Genomic DNA, 19,435 nt, shown 5'->3' with positions numbered 1-19,435 from the left:
TTAAATCAGTTGTGCACTTAATTGGGATCAAATTTCATAATGCTTGAGCGTAGTCTTCTCCCACATAGTTCGACAGACAAACTGTCACCGGGAAAAATGGAGAATAATCTAGTTGCGATTCCTACTGCAATCAAGCATACACAGTCAAGGCTGGACTGGATTAGTGTGTCAACAAACACCATGGTCTATTTCAGCCCTCACATGCCTTTGTTGATTACACTTATCTGTTCTTGTTCAAAATATACATGAAGAAATATCCTTAAATTTTCAACAGCTTAGGTTTCTTAGAGACTGAGATTTTGCTTGCAAGGCCTTTCGCATGTTTATTTGAAGAGGGAGGCATCCACAAATCATTTCCATCACTGTATAAAAATAAAAATGATAGGATTGAAAAGAAACAAATGTATGTCAGAAATTGCAAATAAGGCATGGACAGGGAAAACAGATCACATTTTTCAAAAGCAGGCTACATTGCAAACTTGGAAGAAGTGCCCTTTTCAATTCAATTATTAACTAACGTACATTTGTCTTTTAAGTTTGAGCTTAACCCACTCGAGATTCATAAAACAGCAAAATGACCTGGGACTCACTTAAAAGTTTAAAACTGTGCAAAATGCACTAAATGAAATTATATAAATACAAACACTACAAATAACATTCTACATAAAACCAAACACTACACAAGTGAAAGTAGAACTTAATCTGACTGTTTGAAAAGAATCTCACAGTTTTGTTGCTACACCATAACTTGTTCCAGCCAACCAGTTGAAAGAGCACGTCATGAGCCAGTACAGATTAATGCACTGCAGTCTGCTTTACAGAACAGTCAACACATCCTCTATCACCAATTCTTTCTGACAAATTCATGTTTCCTGCGCTGAAATGTTAAGCATTCAGTTCTTGCAGCAATGACCTCAACTGCTTCATTTCACACTACTTCAGGGCAAGGTAAGATTTACAATTTCTTTAAATTCAATATTTAAAATCACAATTGTCTTCATATGTACAGTAGCATGGAGTCATTTTGATGATAAACTGGGCGAACCGAAGTGTTGTATGATAGAAAGCATGAAAAATAACATGTAAATTTATAACCAAGCATGTGCAAAAAGAATAAACAAAATGTGATGAAATATAGGGAGTGATCTGTGTTGAGTCATAGGAAGGGGTTCTTTATACCTTAAATGTAGGAAAATTAGTGTCAACCTTACAGAAGTGCTTAAAATTATGAGCGGCATAAATAAGGTGGACGGTAACAGTCTCTTCCCCAGTGTGGGGGAGTCCAAAACTAGGAGACATATTTTTAGGGTGAGAGGGAAAAGATTTAAAAGGGAGAAATTCTTCCCCCACGCAGACGGTGGTGAGCATATGCAATGAGCTGCCAGAGAAAGTGATTGAGGCAAGTACAGTGGTATAAATTTAAAAAGCATGGAGGTACATAGACGGGCAAGGCTTAGAAGGACGTGGGCTGAGCTGGGTGGGTATGTAGTCGACCTGGACTGGTTGGGCTAAAGGGCTTGTGTCTGCTGTATTTCTCTATGACTTTAACTGAATTTGATACAAAAACAAACTTGTTAGGTTCATTGGGTAGTGACAAGCTGGTACAAAACCAAACCAGATCTTATCAGAGTTCAGTGTCAATCAAAGCAATGAAACATTGGGAAACTTTAGAGTTCATTAGTTACTCTAAAGATTAAATGTTAACAAAGATTACCAAAGTAAAACTAAATAGGCTTCTGAAAACCAAACTACATTCCTCTAATCGTAAACAGTTCAAATGCAATTAATTTCCACTTACTTCTGTAGTTGAGAACATAGGGACTTACAACTCGGATTTCTATGAAACTCATTGTGAACAAGCATTATTTAGCATCAATGTTTACTATGCAGAAAACTCTGGTCATTGCAAGTAATAACCTTTCTGGAGAGCTTGAAATTTATCTTACCCAGGGATCATTATCTTTTAAAAACTTTTTTGGTATTTATGGAACACAATCTCACTAAGCTCTCCAGAAAGAGAAAAAACTGAAGCCAGGCCTGTGGTATTCAGAGGCAGCAACACCAATGTGCTATAGGAAACCACAGAACAGCAACACCACACCTTTGCACTGAGCACATTGTAAAATTCAGCCTTCAGTGACTTTGAGTGCTATTTTCAGTTCCCATCAGTGTGAAGAAAGCAAAACTAGAAATAGACCAGCGTAGTAAATGGGACCTCACAATCTAAGAAAAATATAAAGGAACTGTTAGCATAATATCAGTAGTGGAAAAAATGCTGCAATCTATGATCCTGAGATCTCCCTAGCCCTACACAACTCTGGAACATCTGGATAGTAAAGACACCTACAGCAGACTATTCTTTATTGACACACGCAAAATGATAAAGGAACTCAGCAGGCCAGGCAGCATCTATGGAAAAAAGTGCAGTCGATGTTTTTGGCAGAGACCCTCCGGCCAGGACCCTCAACTGTACTCCCCCCCCCCCCCACAGATACTGCCTGCCCTGCTGAGTTCCAGCATTTTGTGCGTGTTGCTCAGATTTCCAGCATCTACAGATTTTGGTTATTCTTTATTCACTACAGCTCTGCCTTCTATACTATAATTCCAAGCAAACACATCATTAACATAGAATTAGAAGAAAGGAGAAGAAAGTGGAAGGAGCGGCAGCAACAACCAAAGCTCAATCTGCCATCTGAAACTACCTGTCCTGAATGCGGAAGAACTTTCAAAGCCAAGATTGGACTCATAAGCCACTTGACAGCCCATAAGTAGATCAACAGAACGAAGACCATCATCCTCGACCTCGAGGAATAGCCACGAAGAATCTTCATTAAATGGCTAGAAATGGCGACTGCTTTGGTTGGAAATGAAGAATACATGCAGAATCCATGTCCTCCAAGTACTTACTATACTGTTTCCCCATCACTAGAACTTTAATTGCACACACAGAATTTAATGAAAAAGTTTTTCATAAATTACTAATGAACTTAAAATTTAAACAGCACTAAGAGTTAATTGGTGTCTTCCATCTAGAAAAAGAAATTTTAATGTATCAGTCTTCATTGTGTGGAGATCTTCAAGACAATATACAGATTTCACATCACCATAACCCCAATCTCAACCTATTAAAGTGCACCGTGTTTCCAACCTAGTCAGACAATAGTTGAAAGCAAAGATCAATACCTTAGATGGGAGGTGCTGAAGGAGTTCCATGCTACTGAAATCAGAAGTGAGTTATTAATTTTCTGTTAAGTTTACAGCATATCAGAGCTCAGCATCTGTTCAAGACCCTTCACCAGAATTTTTCTACCATGCAGCTGCTTTGGCCCTTTCAACATTGTAAGGTACGAGAGAAACTGCTGTTCAAGCGACTTTGGCTGCAATGTCAATGAATTTCCAGAACATATTACAGCTATTAACCATAGTCTGCCAATGACAGTTGCCCATCATGCCCAATAGGGATTCTATTAAAACTGACTGCTTTGTACTACAAGCTGTATTCAACCTAGTAGGTGGTGAGGTTTTCAGCACACTTCCTGGCTTGAACTTTGTATGTGATGGAGAAAGTTGAAGGGAACAGGAGATGAGCCGCTCACTACTCTTAGAATCACAGTGTTGGCATAAACAGTTAAACTTACTAATCAGTGACAATTTAAGGATCAACCTACAGAAAAAGCAAATGAATTTAGCTTGACATGTTGAAGTCTAGGATCCAGAAGCACAACAAACAGAATTTGGTGTTGTAGAGGACAAAAACAAGGTGTTTGTAAAACTAGCCTTGAAGTCGCCAAGCTTAAAAGACAATGGAAAAAAATATAAGTGATCAGAATGGGTTGTCACTTTTGCAGACAGTTGGACACAAATTTAGATTAAAAATCCACTAATTGACCCATTCAGTGGTAGGGCAGCAAATATTGTGGCAGATTCAGAAATGATGGCTTCAGTCTTTCTGTAAAATTCAAGCCTTCACAACTGGACAAGAGAAGGACAGTGCCAAGGCAGTCCAGGAGCTAAGAAAAACAGTATATAAAATGATCGTATAAACTACCAGCAACAAATAAGCTACACAACCATGCCAAGTTAGTCTCACAGTGCTAACTAACAATGGTATTACTGGACATAGATGTTGGAGAAAGATGGTGCTGCCCACTATTCTAAAACCTGATTATTGACTACAGGAAGAGGAAACCTGAGGTCCATGAATCAGTCATCATCAGGAATCAGAGGCGGAGAGGGTTAGTCAGCAACTTTAAATTCCTCAGCATTAACATTTCAGAGGATCTGCCCTGAGCCCAGCACTACAAAGAGGTGCAATACAAAGAAGGCACAGCAGCTCCTCTTCTTTGTCAAAGTTTTAGATGACATGCCGAATCTTTACGAATTTCTAATGAACTTCTAAAGATGTGTGGCGGAGAATATACTAGCTGATTGCATCATAGCCTAGAATGGAAACATCAATGCCATTGAATGGAAAAGCCTATAAAACGTAGGGCATACAGCCCACTCCATCAAAGGTAAAGCCCTCCCCACCAATAAGCACTGGCACAGGAAAGCAGCATCCATCACGTAGGACCATACATGGTGACATACTGGAAATTTTAGGTAATCCAAAGATAGCAGTAATAGGATGGGGAGAAATATCTATATTCAATACCTTTGAAATAATATTAAAAATGTCTTTCCAAAAAGTTTCCGAAGTAGGACAGGACCAAAACATATGAGTTAAGGAAGCAATCTCTCCATGACATCTGTCACAAAGAGAGTTAATATGAGAATAAAAACAAACTAATTTATCTTTAGACAGTGCTCTATAAACAACTTTAAATTGAATTAGGGAATGTTTGGAACAGATAAGAGGAAATATTGACTAGTTGTAAAATATGCACCCAGTCATCCGCCTAGATAATAAAGTCCAATTCCTTTTCCCAATCTGATCTAATCTTATCGAATGGAGCTTTCCTAAGTTTCATGATAGTATTATAAATAATAGCCATTACACTTTCCTGACATGGGTTAAGGTTAATTATAGTATTTAAAATATATGTAGGAGGTAACATCGGAAGGGAAGAGAGTATAGTACTTAGGAAATTTCTAACTTGAAGATATCTAAAAAAATGTATTCTTGGTAAGTTATATTTATTAGATAATTGTTCAAAAGACATAAGAGAGCCATCTAAAAATAAATCCAAAAACCGTGATATACCATTAGTCTTTCAAATTTGAAAGGCACGGTTTGTGGAAGAGCGGGGAAAGAATATGTTACCTAAAATAGGAATCGCAAGCCCAAATTGATTAAAATCAAAAAATTTTCGGAATTGAAACCAAATACGTAAGGTATATTTAACTATCGGGTTACAAACCTGTTTGTGGCGTTTCAAATCGAAAGGAAGAGAAGAACCTAAAATGGAGCCAAGTGCATAACCTTGAGCAGATTGTAATTCCAATACTACCCATTTAGGAATGAATCAAGTAACCAAAATTTCATGTGTCGAATATTAATTGCCCAATAATAGAATCTAAAGTTAGGTAATGCCAAACCTCCATCTCTCTTAGCTTTCTGTAGATGTATTCTACCCAATCTTGGGTTTTTATTTTGCCAAATAAATGAAGAAATTTTAGAGTCAACTTTGTCAAAAAAGGATTTTGGAACAAAAATGGGTAGAGCCCGAAATACATATAAAAATTTTGGCAGAATAAACATCTTAACAGCAATAATACAACCAAAGTTAAATAAAGTGGAGACCATTTAAATGAAAGTTGATTAATGTGATCAATTAAGGGTAGGAAATTAGTCTTAAATAAATCCTTATGTTTACAGGTAATTTTAATCCCAAGATATGAAAAATGGTTATTAACCAATTTAAATGGGAGGTTCTGATATAAGGGGACTTGCTTATTAACCGGGAAAAGTTCACTCTTACTGAGATTCAACTTAAAACCTGAAAAAAGACTAAATTGTGCTAATAAATCTAAAGCAGCAGGAATAGATTTTTGAGGATTAGAAATATATAAAAGTAAGTCATCAGCATAAAGTGATACTTTATACCACAAGTTATACCAATAATATTTGGAGATTCTCAAATAGCAATTGCAAGAGGTTCTAATGCAATATCAAATAGTAAAGGACTAAGAGGACAACCTTGTCTGGTACCTCGAAAAAGAGGAAAAAAAGGTGAGTTTAAAGAGTTAGTACGAACTGAGGCCATAGGAGAATGATATAACAATTTAATCCAGGATATAAATTTCAGGCTGAAATTAAACATTTCAAGCACCTTAAATAAGTAAGGCCATTTGACTCTGTCAAAGGCTTTTTCAGCGTCTAAGGAAGTGACGCATTCAGGATCATTTTGTGACGGGGTATAGACAATGTTTAACAGTGTACGAATATTATAAAAAGAGTAACGACCTTTAATAAAACCCGTTTGGTCTTCCGAAATAATATAAGGAAGTGCTTTTTCTAATCTGTTTGCTAATAATTTAGAAAAAATTTTAGAGTCAACATTTAATAAGGATATTGGTCTATAAAATGCACATTGAGCAGGATCTTTATCCTTCTTTAATATTAAAGAGATCGATGCTCTATAAAAGGATTCCAGAAGTTTACCAAGTTTTAATGAGGCCTCCAGAACCCTGAATAACCAAGGGATTAATGAGGATGCAAAAAATTTATAAAATTCCGTGGTAAACCCATCAGGACCAGGAGCTTTCCCCGGGTTCATAGAAAAAATAACATTCTTAATCTCATCAGTGGTAAAGGAAGTGTCTAACACAGAAGATATATCATGTGAAATCTTAGGGAAATCTAGGTTATTTAAAAAGTCATACTTATGTTTAGAGTCTCGTGGAGACTCTGATTGATATAAGAAGGAATAAAAGTCAAAAAAGGATTGATTAATCTCAGCTTGATCAGATATCAGTTGATCTTTTTGATTATAAATCTGATTAATTTGAAATTTAGTATAGTTAGTCTTCAACTGATTAGCCAACAGTTTACCAACTTTGTCACTATGTATATAAAACTTGCTTCTTGTTTTCATTAATTGATTTGCAATAGAGGACGAAAGTAATAAACTGTGTTCCATTTGAAGTTCAGTTCTTTGTTTATACAACTTCTCAGAGGGAGCTGTAGCATATTTCTTATCAATTTCCTTAATCTTGTCCACAATAGCCAGCTCCTCCTCCTTCAACCTCTTCCTCAAAGCAGCAGAATACGAGATGATCTGACCACAAATATAAGCTTTAAAAGTATCCCAAAGGGTGTTCATGGATATATCCTCTGTACAGTTGATTGTAAAAAAGAGATCAATCTGTTCATTCATAAAGTTAACAAAATCCGAACCCTGAAGCAACAGCGAATTAAAACGCCATGGTCTATTATTTTGTGTATTGGCCAATATTTTAATAGAAAGCTTAAGTGGAGCATGATCCAAAATGGTTATACAGTCATATTCACATTTAACCACTGAAGAAATAAGACGAGAGTCAATAAAAAAATAATCAATTCTTGAATAGGAATGATGAACATGTGAAAAAAAAAGAAAAATCTTTTTCCTGAGGATGCAAAAAATGCCAAATGTCCGTCGACCCAGAATCTGAGAGAAATGAATTAATCAAGGTTGCAGATTTATTGGGTAGAGTCCGTAAAGGAGCCGAATGGTCCAATAATGGGGATAAACAAATGTTAAGATCCCCGCCCCAGATTAGTGAAAACTCATTCAAATTCGGGAACAAATTAAAAAATGATTTATAAAATTCCGGACAGTCCATGTTGGGAGCATAGACGTTAACCAAAACTACCTTTTTATTAAAGAGTAAACCACTAACCAATAAAAATCTACCATTCGGATCAGAAATAATATCGTGTTGTACAAAAGTGATTGAGGGGTCTATAAAAATAGAAACTCCTTGAATTTTAGCGTTGGAATTCGAATGGAAGTGTTGACCCTTCCAGAACTTAAAAAAACGTTGTCTGTCCCCCCTCTGCACATGGGTCTCTTGTAAAAATAGAATATGTGCTTTAAGTCTCCAGAATACTTTAAAGACTTTTTCCTTTTTACTGGATGATTAAGACCATTAGTATTCCAAGAGACAAAATTAATAGTAGACTCCATAATCCCTAAAGTCAACCCTCAAATAAAGGAGGATTGACAATAGGTTTGACCCACGAACCCGGAAAGGGAACAGAATAAACAAGAGACAATGGGAAAGAGAAGCGCCAATACTTCGGTAATATAAGTAGCCCAAGAAGAAAGAAAAACTAAAAAGTGAACCCCCCCCACCCCGTAACCCCAAAGCTAAATCTAAGATAGACCAGCCAGAAAGAAGCGAGCACTAGAACTACCCCCATGACTTCCGATAGACGCTCACTAAAACAAAGTGTATATATAAAAAGATCAGCTAAAGTTATAAAACAGTAAAGGAATAAAAAAAAAGTACACCGATTAAAACAAAAGTGATATAATACAAAGAAAACAAAAGTACATATAAAGAAAACCGTTAACCTACAACAGACCGTATAATTAAACAAGAAAATGAAATATTAGCATAGACTAGCCAAGAAAACTACAAAAAATACGTTTGAAACCTACAAAGTTTAAGGCCTCCAGGGATATACGTAAAATGATGCTAAGGGAATAGCCACCCAGAATCCCCAGGGAAGAAGAAAGGAATGACGCAGTTAAAAAAAAAGTTTGGCAACCATATTAAGTAAACTGATAAAAAAACTTTTCTGCCCTCATATAAAGCAAAAAAAAATTAAGCCCAACAGATTAACTGCCTCCGATCAGACAGAGATGATTTAATAGTACGATTAAGATGTTGAAGGCAAGAGTTGATCCAGTTGATCCAGATGGAGAGTCAAAAAAACGGGAAGACCCATCAGACAATCGAATCCTCAAACGTGTGGGATAAAGCAACACTGGTTTTAAATCCATCTTGTAGGATTCCGACATCACAGATCTGTAACTGACACGTTAATCACGAATCTGTTTACTAAAATCTTCCACCAATCAAAAGCGAAGATCCGAGAAATCAATGTAACCTTTAGGTCGAGCAAAGCGAAGCAACTTCTCCTTGCCTTGAAAATAATGAAATCGTAAAATAACACGCCGAGGTTTATCTGACTTAGGCGAATATAATGGGACTCTGTGAGCCCGATCCAATAGTGGTGGTTGATCAGGAAATAAGGTGGGAAATGAATCTTTTAAAAGTTAAGAGAAAAACTTTATAGGGTCATCAGATTCAGCAGCTTCACGAATACCAATAATTTGAATGTTCTGTCGTCCCATTCTGCATTCTAAGTCAGAATTTTTAAAGGTCAGAAAGTCAAGTTTATTCTTCATTACAGTAATTGTTTCTTCCATCTTTCCCATCTTGAGTTCATTTTGTTGCGTGGATATTTGGAGATTAGATATAGCAATCTGATGTTCCGTGATAGATGTTTCCATTTTATCAATTTCATCGATAATTTTCTGCAGTTTAGTTGAAATTTCCGCACGAATCAGATCCGATATAGTAGTTGAAATTTCCGTACGAATCAGATCCGATATGGCTTGCATAGTTACCGCTGGTTCAATCGGAGGAGGGTCGGTAACTTTCGGTCTAACCGGAGGTTTGCCGTCTTTCCCGTTCTTAGACATAGCAGACCTTAAATGCATCCAAATATATAATAGCAATCCGCTGCAAGGTATTGTAAAAATCGGTGCCTTAAAAGTTAGCTTAAATGTAGCTGATCATAGGATAAAGCTCACAGGTAATGGAGCGAGTCAAGAACACGACTTCACTCCATGAGCTCTACCAGCAGTCTCGGATCCTTCCTTCAGTAGTTTTATTTTGCAAACATTCATTCAAAATAGCACACTTTGCAAAAGTGTGCAACATTAAACCTGTTGCAATAATTATTGTCAATTACCAGAACATTTTCTGGTTGCCATTTAGCTTTGTGAAAAAGAATGAAGTTAATGACTCTAAACTGTGCATTTTACAGATCCTTCCATTTTGATAATGCTGGTCAGGTGTTCAATAAAAGTTAGAATATGCAATACAACTTTTTTGGAACGAGGCTGCTTGGTGGAATTGGTGTTTATGCAACAAATTAATCTTCTTCAAACATACTTGATTTCTGTGTATATATCCTTTCACCCCTCCACTCCCATAGCTTCTCTGAAAAACAGCTCTTTGAAGATAAGACTCATTTACTTATTGACGAATTTCCAATCAGCACTCACTGAATTGTGGAAATTGAAAAGGATACCTTTTGATTTGAAATTAGTAATCTTTCCAAAGGGGCCTCAAAACTCAATTTCTTTGAAATTACTAAAGAATCAAAGTAGGTTTGTAATAAAATCCATAAAGTCTACTTTAAACATACAAAGACTCTTCTTTAAAAGTTAACTATTTTCTCCATTTTGTCAACGCTGGTTGAGATGGTTATAGTAAATAATAAGATAATAGTACAAGAATATAAGATAACGTAGTTGATAATATGATAATAGGACAATGAATTATTAGTTTCTTAGATGAAAAGCCACAGCAATTTTATAGATCTTCTGAAACACTTAGCCGTTAGGCAGCAATCTCAGTGAGAAAGTTTCATCTCAGATGTTCATTGCTGTACTATAGCGTTTTGCTTGTGGGAAAACATCTGGTTATATCTTATGCAAGCTTTGAAAACAAGTATTAATTCTGGTTTTGTTAACCTAGCTATTACTCTTTGCAGATAAATGGACATGGACAGGAAAGCAAAAAGCTGAAGTACTACATGGTGTGAGACACAAGACTAAAATTCTAACATGAACAAAATTAAGTATTTTTTAATTGCACTTCCTGCTTTCACGCTGATGTACATCATAATTTCTTATAGTGGGAAACATATTGAACAACCTGAACAGCAGAGCTGCACCAAGTATTGTCCCGAAATTTTACAAGGCAAAGAAACAGCATTACAGGCTGGAGAACAGTGTGAAAAAGAGAAACTAAAATTATTTGACATTCAAATTCCAAATCCAATCAATTGTTCCAAAATCAAACTAGAACTTAACTTCATAACAAGTTCTCTGTCAGAAGAAGAAGCTAACTATCCTCTAGCTTATATTATTACTATCCACAAAGAATTTGAAATGTTTGTAAAACTACTGCGAGCAATTTATAGGCCAGAGAATGTGTACTGCATCCATATTGATCAAAAGTCATCAAAAGATTACCAAAGAAAAGTAAAGAGCCTGTCTGACTGCTTTAATAACATCTTTCTGGCTTCAAAAATGGAATATGTTGTTTATGGTGGATTCTCACGCCTACAGGCTGATATAAATTGCATGAAAGATCTTGTAAACACAACAGTTGCATGGAAGGCAGTTATCAATCTCTGTGGACAAGACTTTCCAATAAAAACTAATAAGGAAATTATCTCATATATAAAACACAAATGGAGGGGCAAGAACATTACACCTGGAATACAACAACCATGGTATATGAAATACAGGACAGAGTACAGTTACGAAGAGAAGATAAAAGACGGTGAAGCCAAAATTTACCAGCTTAATCAGACAAAAGATGCACCACCAATGGGTCTCACCATTTATTTCGGAACTGCATACTACGTACTTACGAGACAATTTGTGAAATTTGTATTGGAAGATAAGCGTTCAATCACACTTCTTGAGTGGTCTCGTGATACATACAGCCCTGATGAACATTACTGGGTGACACTGAATCGCTTAAAGGGTAAGCTCAGTAAAGTTATGTGAACTTACAAGCCATAAACGAAAGGGTATCTCATAATTCACACTGAATATTTTAAAAAAATGTCAAACCCTCCTGTTCCAACCAGGAAGCAAGTCCAGTTTATTTCAACAAAAGTGACTGCTGTTTCTCACCCGTAAGTGATCAATAGGAAGTTAAGGTTAAATATCTTCCAAGATGCAAGCTTAAACTTTCTAAGTCTGCACCAAATGTGAAGCAGGTTGCATCACATTACAGAATTCATTTGGCTTTTATATGGCAAAACCCATCACCACAATCTCAAGTTTTATTTCAGTCAATTTGAAATAAAGTTTTGTTTTTAAATCTTGTTGAGGGAACTATTCTCCCATCATATAAAAAGTGATTAAGGAGACGATATACAGAAATTTATTTAACTTGTACAGAGCTGATGCATGATTACCAAAACAAAACTCTAGAGCTTGATGTTAGTCCATTATATGTTTTGAGTGCTTATAGGAAATTTGTTTTCAATGTAAATAGACTCAAACTTTTTATTTTCAGAAACATTTCAAATTAAGGAAACAAGGAAGATCAACTTCCAGATTTGGACTAGAAATGTATAGATGTCTAATGTAGTTTAATCTGAAATATTTACACCAGGGTGATCAAAGTGAGCACATAATCTGTCCAGGAAACATCTAACTCGTGGAAAAAAAGTAGAAAGATTTTTATCTCTTCCAACTATGCTTCTTTCTGAAAGCAACAATCTATTAGAATCATGCATTTTTACAAACTACCTTTAAAGAACTACCCTGATATTTAATTCACTTCTGATCCTCTCCACCAGTATAGACTAGAGGTTGCAATAATTCCCTCCAGACTCTTTTTTGTGTGGTTTGATGGTGACTGCCACAAGTAAAACCTTCCCTGACAATCAATGCCAATACAAACCCCAAATCAATGTTCATTCCATTGGGTGCACTGCCAGGTAAGGCCAAGCTCAAACTAAAGGAAAGGAATCTCATATTCTGCCTGGTTAATGTAAAACCTCTCAGCATGAACATGAAATTCTCTAACTCTAGGTAACCTGCTTACCCTGTTCTTTACTCATCTCCTTTTGATATACCCAGGTCCTCTCACATGCATCCTTCCTTCCAAAGCCCTAGCCTCCTATCATCTAATTTTGTTTACCCTAGTGCCATCTGCCCATCATCCACACTCCTCTCACTCTGTCCTCTCCACCCATCACCTCCCAGCCTCTACCACCATTTCCACCCTTCCCTCCTTGACCTGACACCACCTGTCAATCAGACTCCTCATCTGAATCCACCTATCGCTTGCAAGCTCTTGCCCCAACCTCCCCTTTACTGCCTTATACTGGCTCTCTCCCCTATATTCTTTCACTCTAAAGGATCTGAATTGCAAGGTTAACTCTCTATTTCTCTGCACAGTGCTGCCTAACCCACTGAGCTCCTCCATCTGCCTGACATTTTTCCCCTAATGTTAACTGCCTCAGCAGTAATATTGTCAATAAAGTTTGGATCCAATGAAGATGGTATTAGTAAAAGGTGATCAAAATGATGGGAATCTGGAATTTGGCAGATCAAAAGTAATTTGGTGTGGAAATATGTTGCCTGATGTACCTCTGATAGGCCAAGCTTCCTTTAAGAGCTTATTGGGTTCACAAGGAGTATGGATTGCATATGATTTGTATACCAGCTCAAAATGATCCACCATTTCCTCTCACGCTGACCAGCCCACTCATCCTCCACTACACTAAACCTGCGTGAATCACTGCAGCATTCGGTGATCCTTTGATCTCTGTCTCAGAGGCCGATGTCAGAACATCTTTCACAAGGGTGAACCCTGACTGGGCGTCAGGCCATGATGGTGCTCTGAAAACCTGTGCCAACCAACTCAAGGGAATGTTCAAGGACATCTTCAGCTTCTCTCTGCTGCAGTTGGAGATTTCCACTGGCTTTGAAAGGGAGACAATAGTACTAGTGACGAGGAAGAACAGGGTAGGCAGCTTCAACGACTAACACCCAGTGGCACTTGCATATACTGTAATGGAGTGCTTTGAGACGTTGATAATGGCTAGAATCAACTCCTGCCTAAGCAAGGACCTGCTTTTGCCTATCACTATAGGTCAACAACAGATGCAATTTCACTGGCTCACCACTTAGCCTTGGATCACCTGGACAATAGCAATATCTATGTCAGGCTGCTGTTTATTGATTACAACACAGCATTCAACACCATCACACCCTCAGTGCTAATCAACAAGCTCCAAAACCTGGTCCTCTGAACCTTCTTCTGTAACTGGATCCTTGACTTCCTCACCAGGAGACCACAGATTGTGTGGATTGGAAATAACATCTCCTTGCTGACAATCAACACGCAGCACCTCAAGGATGTGTGCCCACTGACTGCTCTACTCTCTACACCCACAATTGTGCCTATTGTTGGCAGAATTTCAGATGATCATGAAGAGGCATACAGGAGCGAGACAAATAAGCTGGTTGAGCGGTGTTGCAGCAACAATCCTGCACTCAACATCAGCAAGACCAAAGAATTGATGGTGAACATCAGGAAAGGGAAGTCAAGGGAATACACATCTGTCCTCAGTGAGGGATGAGAAGTGGAAAGGCTGAGCAGTTTCAAATTCCTGGCTGTCAACATTTTGGAGGATCTATCCTGAACCCAACATATTGATGCAATTACAAAGAGGACACAACAGTGACTATATTCATTAGGAGTTTGAGGATAATTGGCCTGTCACCAAAGATACTGGCAAATTTCTACAGATGTGCTGTGGAGAGCATTCTAACTGGTTACATCACCATCTGTTACAGGGGTCCCCAATCTTCTTTGCACTGCGGACCAATTTAATATTGACAATATTCTTTGCGACCGACCAACGGGGGGGGGTTGTTAATCATGACTGGAATATAGGTGATAAGTCAACTATAAGTCACTTATAAGTGGCTAATAAACTCAATCTCGTTTCTAAAAGGGTTTATCTAACGAATTTAATACTAAACACACAGTGCATATTTTCCTCACATGAATATAGTGATGTCAATTATAAGACACTTATAAGCCAATAGCATCATAACATTTTAAGTTGCGTTTGGGTATTAAACACACAGCACATATTTTCCTGGCATGAACATATAAAATCATTGCAACACACCAATATCGGTGAATCAGTGGGAGCCCTGGGCTTGTTTCCAGCAACAAGACTATCCCATCGAGGGGTGATGGAAGACAGTAATACTTGAAGGGGGTTCCTTATGTCCAGTCTATTCCACTTGGCAGAGATATGATGTTGGAAATGGAAGCAACTTTTCAGTGCTTTCGTGGCTATCTGAGGATATTTAGCCTTGACTTTGATCCAGAATGCTGGCAGAGATGTTATGTCAAACATACTTTTCAGCCTGCTGTCACCTGCAAGCTTGAGGAGTTGATCTTCTTCCTGCGCTGACATGGATGACGCATGCATAATGACCTTGCGTGTATTCAAGTTCAACAGTGGGCGTGATAGGGAATGAGGAAAGGTGCAGCTGACTCATTACAGGGTTACCAGATTGGTTGTTTTGGCATCAATTTCCAGAAATCTAGCTTTCTCCCAAAGTGGGCGGCGTCAGAAAATTCATCCGGCTTTTTGGGTTTTTGGCTTTTTCTATGCTAAAATAATCTGCACGGAAGTTACATACCATCCTTTTTCTAAAACGTTTTCCTTTAAGAAAAATGTTTTTTGGTCAGTTACAGTTGGCAATATTTCTGTCACCAAGAGTCTGGGCAAGAAGGCGCCAATCAGCAAGTCAGCAACATAGTCACGTTGCCAAATCATATCGTTTCCTTGCCGCCCGGTAGCACTGCCTTGCGGCCCAGTGGTTGGAGACCACTGATCTATTATAAAGGGACCATTGCACAGGATTTGAAAAAGCTGCAGAAGGTTGTAAACTCAGCCAGCTTCAAAGGCACTAACCCCCTCAGCATCTAGTCAACCTTCAAAAAGGCAATACTTCAAAAACACAGCATCCATCATTAAAAACCAGGACATGCCCTCTTCTCATTGGTACCATCGAGGTGGTACAGAAGCCTGAAGACGCACGCACTGAACGGTTCAGGAACACCTCCTTTCCTTCCGCCATCAGATCTCTCAATGGATAACAAACCTATGGACACTAACTCAGTTCTTTTCCCCTCTCTTTTTGCACTACTTATTTAATATAATTTTTAAACGTATTTATTGTAATTTATAGTTTTAATTATGTATTGCAATGTACTGCTGTAAAACAACAAATTTCATGACATATACCAGTGGTATTAAACCTGACTGCATGTTTATCCTTCCTCAACGATGTTAAGCCCCACATTAAGTCAGCATGCTGTCTCACAGCTCGAGGATGGTGTTTAATCCAGTCTGACTGTTCTGCATGGAGAAATTATATTCTATGCTCTGGTTTACCCCATGCCCGAGGAATTATATTCAGAACCTAACTGACTTGTTTCGCAGCTTGGCTAGTCACAAAGTCAGAATAATGTTGGAAGATAACTAAGGAACAAAGGAGTACTTGTGTAACCACTAATCAAGGATGTCTGGCAACAGAGTACATATGTGATAACGAATATTTAACCAGCAGCCCCAGACAGTGCTCGGGGCTCACTTGATTGCAGATTTCCCAGGCTCTATGAGCGGGGGCTCTGTAATATCAACTGAGATGAAAGCTTGCTAATAAACAGTATGTAATCTTAAGTAAATGGTGTTTGACAATTATTCCCTGGGTCTGAATTTAAAGTCCTCTGGTAGAGAGGCAGATCTCCATGCCAAAGACGTGCTAGTTAGTAAGTTAAATGGCCAAACATTCAGAAGGAGGGAGACTGATGGGTATAGGAGAGGGAAAATGGGATCAGTGCAGATGGGCGCTTAAGCATGGACAGTTGGTCAAAACTCCTTTTTCCATGTCGCATAACTACGTCCCAATTTCTTGATCCGCCTCCAGGAACTAGGAGGATTTCCAAGGATTCTAAACCCCCCCACCCCCAAACCAAATCCCTCCTCCCTCACAACCTAGATTCCCCCAAATAGATGCTGCTCTGCCTCTATGGGTACCAATGAACTCCTCTGCCATGACATTTGTTTTATCAATGGGACACATTTTCCTTTCAAATTTTTCCAGTTATTTCGGGAGTACATATGAGAGAAAGAAAGATACTGATGAAAGATCTCAGCACAAAATGTCGGCTACTTATTCCTTTCCATAGATGCTGCCTGACCTACTGAGTTGCTCCAATTTGTGCATAGCTCTAATGTTTCTTTTTCTTCCAAGATGCACCTAACACGATCCCAAATGTTACATGGGATGGTGACATTCGAGCAGTTGTATGGGCACCTCCTGCTGGACCCACACTTGATGGTTGTAATGGTAAGCAGAAGAAAATATATACACTTGATACTTTCTCCCCCCACCACCTTCAGAATGCATTATGAGTGTGTGTGTGTGTGTGTGTGTGTGTGTGTGTGTGTGTGTGTGTGTGTGTGTGTGTACTCACAATAGCACCTGTCTCATGTATAGTGTCAAGAAGCCACAAGAAAAGAGAGCCAGGACAAGAGAGAAAAGACAAAGGTCATTCCAACTAATTTGAAAGTTACCAAGCTCGGTACACTAAAGATCATCTACAATCTTGCCTTACTCTAAAAAAAATAGAGTTTTCAAACAATTTACAATCTGACTGCAACCTACCAGTTAGGATAGAGACAAGATTTTGACAAGTCATTTTCTTCCTGTTTTTTTTTTTTGCCTTTCATTCTTCTAAAGTCTATTTCTGTAATCATTCAGTATCCCCTCATACTGAGAGGCATATACGCTATCAAAATTTTTCCCTTCTGAGTAAAGTCCTAAATACTTTATTCCTCTACAGACAAAAATTGGCTGAAGCAAGCTGTGGAATACGAGACAAGATAGTAAACATAAGAAGACAGAAATCAAGAAAGTCTTTCAGTTGACAGATGGATGACTTGCAGAAATGGGCAATTCTGATCAAGAGAAAGTTAATCAGTTGAAGTGTAGAAACCAGAGTTCAGAAAGCTGTAACATGCCCAGACAGAAGATGGAAGCTGCTCTTCAAGCTTGCCTTGGGCTTTATCACAACTCTGAAGGAACTGTTATATTGCCTTAATTTATTCCTCTTCTTTAGCACAGCCTGGCACATTAGTTCTAGTGAAGAGACCTACTATTCACTATACTTTATTCCTTTTGCACTATCAATATCAAACTGCTCTCATTATCCCATTGACTGGAACAATAACCCTGCCCTCACTGTATCACTGATACACCCTCTATCAAACTGTTCTCATTATCCCATTGACTGGAACAATAATCCTACCCTCACTGTATCACTGATACACCCTCTATCGAACTGCTCTCATTATCCCATTGACTGGAACAATAACCCTACCCTCACTGTATCACTGATACACTCTCTATCAAACTGCTCTCATTATCCCATTGACTAGAACAATAATCCTACCCTCACTGTATCACTGATACACCCTCTATCAAACTGCTCTCATTATCCCATTGACTGGAACAATAACCCTGCCCTCACTGTATCACTGATACACCCTCTATCAAACTGCTCTCATTATCCCATTGACTGGAACAATAACCCTACCCTCACTGTATCACTGATACACCCTATATCAAACGGCTCTCATTATCCCATTGACTGGAACAATAACCCTGCCCTCACTGTATCACTGATACACCCTCTATCAAACTGCTCTCATTATCCCACTGACTGGAACAACAAACCTACCCTCACTGATACACCCTCTAACCTTTTTATCCTCCCCTCACTTTCTCTGCAAAATGAAACTGACTTGTTTTTAAACACAGGCGATTCTATAAATGCTGGAAGCCAGAGCAACACACACAAAACACTGGAGGAACTCAGCAGGTCTTCAGACAGAGTCCTAATGAAGGGCCTCAGCCCAAAATGTCGACTGTTTATTCATTTCCATAGATGCTGCCTGACCTGCTTGTCATTTTGTGACTTAAATTTTATCTTTTTTACCTCAGTACAATGAAGGGCCTTTCACCTGTAGTATAAACCATGCCTCTTTCCACAAATATTTTCTGATCTTTAATGCTTCAAGTATTTAGTATTTCAGATTTCCAGCATCTTCTATTTTTTGTTTTCTAATTTCCTTAAATGTACTGCTACTCAGGACTAAAAACAAACACAGCTTTAGTTACAGTGCTACACCTACTGTACAGAGGAAAGTGATAGTGGAAATTTAGCTTTAAAAATTAAATGTAAGTATCAAAGACTTCAAAAGTCAAGGAGGAACTTTGCATATAAATGCAATATTGCTCTATGCAAGGCTCTCTGTTGGAGAACTGCACAGTGAAATAAGATGACGCCTAACTGTAAACAATGTTCATTCCAAGTCTCGGCTTTACCTTAACTAGATGATCTGCACTGTATTTTTCAGGACATTACGCTAATAACATTTGTGTGTATGGCCCAAGAGATCTAAAATGGATCATTCAACAGCCAGACATGTTTGCCAACAAGTTTGAACAGACGACAAACCCTCTAACTGTGGCGTGCATGGAGCAATGGCACAGGGAACGTGTACTCAGTCAAACATCAGAAATCATACAGTCACACTGGCACCTGAAGAATTAAAGGTACTTTAGTATTGTAAATAGATCCAATT

At 38.1% G+C, this 19,435-nt stretch overlaps 2 protein-coding genes across 2 annotated transcripts in view; one reads left to right on the top strand and one right to left on the bottom strand.

Moving 5' to 3' along the window:
• Nucleotides 1-19,435, bottom strand: part of rtf2 (replication termination factor 2) — a 65,860-nt gene that overhangs the window by 14,481 nt on the left and 31,944 nt on the right. The window lies entirely within an intron of this gene.
• Nucleotides 770-19,404, top strand: gcnt7 (glucosaminyl (N-acetyl) transferase family member 7). The gene is made up of 4 exons (XM_072239044.1): nt 770-948; nt 10,718-11,721; nt 17,040-17,135; nt 19,208-19,404. The coding sequence occupies exons 2-4, from the start codon at nt 10,791-10,793 to the stop codon at nt 19,402-19,404; spliced, it is 1,224 nt and encodes a 407-aa protein (XP_072095145.1). The 5' UTR covers nt 770-948; nt 10,718-10,790.

This window comes from Mobula birostris, chromosome 2 (genome assembly GCF_030028105.1).
Source record: "Mobula birostris isolate sMobBir1 chromosome 2, sMobBir1.hap1, whole genome shotgun sequence".
Lineage (NCBI taxonomy): Eukaryota > Metazoa > Chordata > Chondrichthyes > Myliobatiformes > Myliobatidae > Mobula > Mobula birostris.
This window is presented reverse-complemented; position numbering and strand designations above follow the sequence as displayed.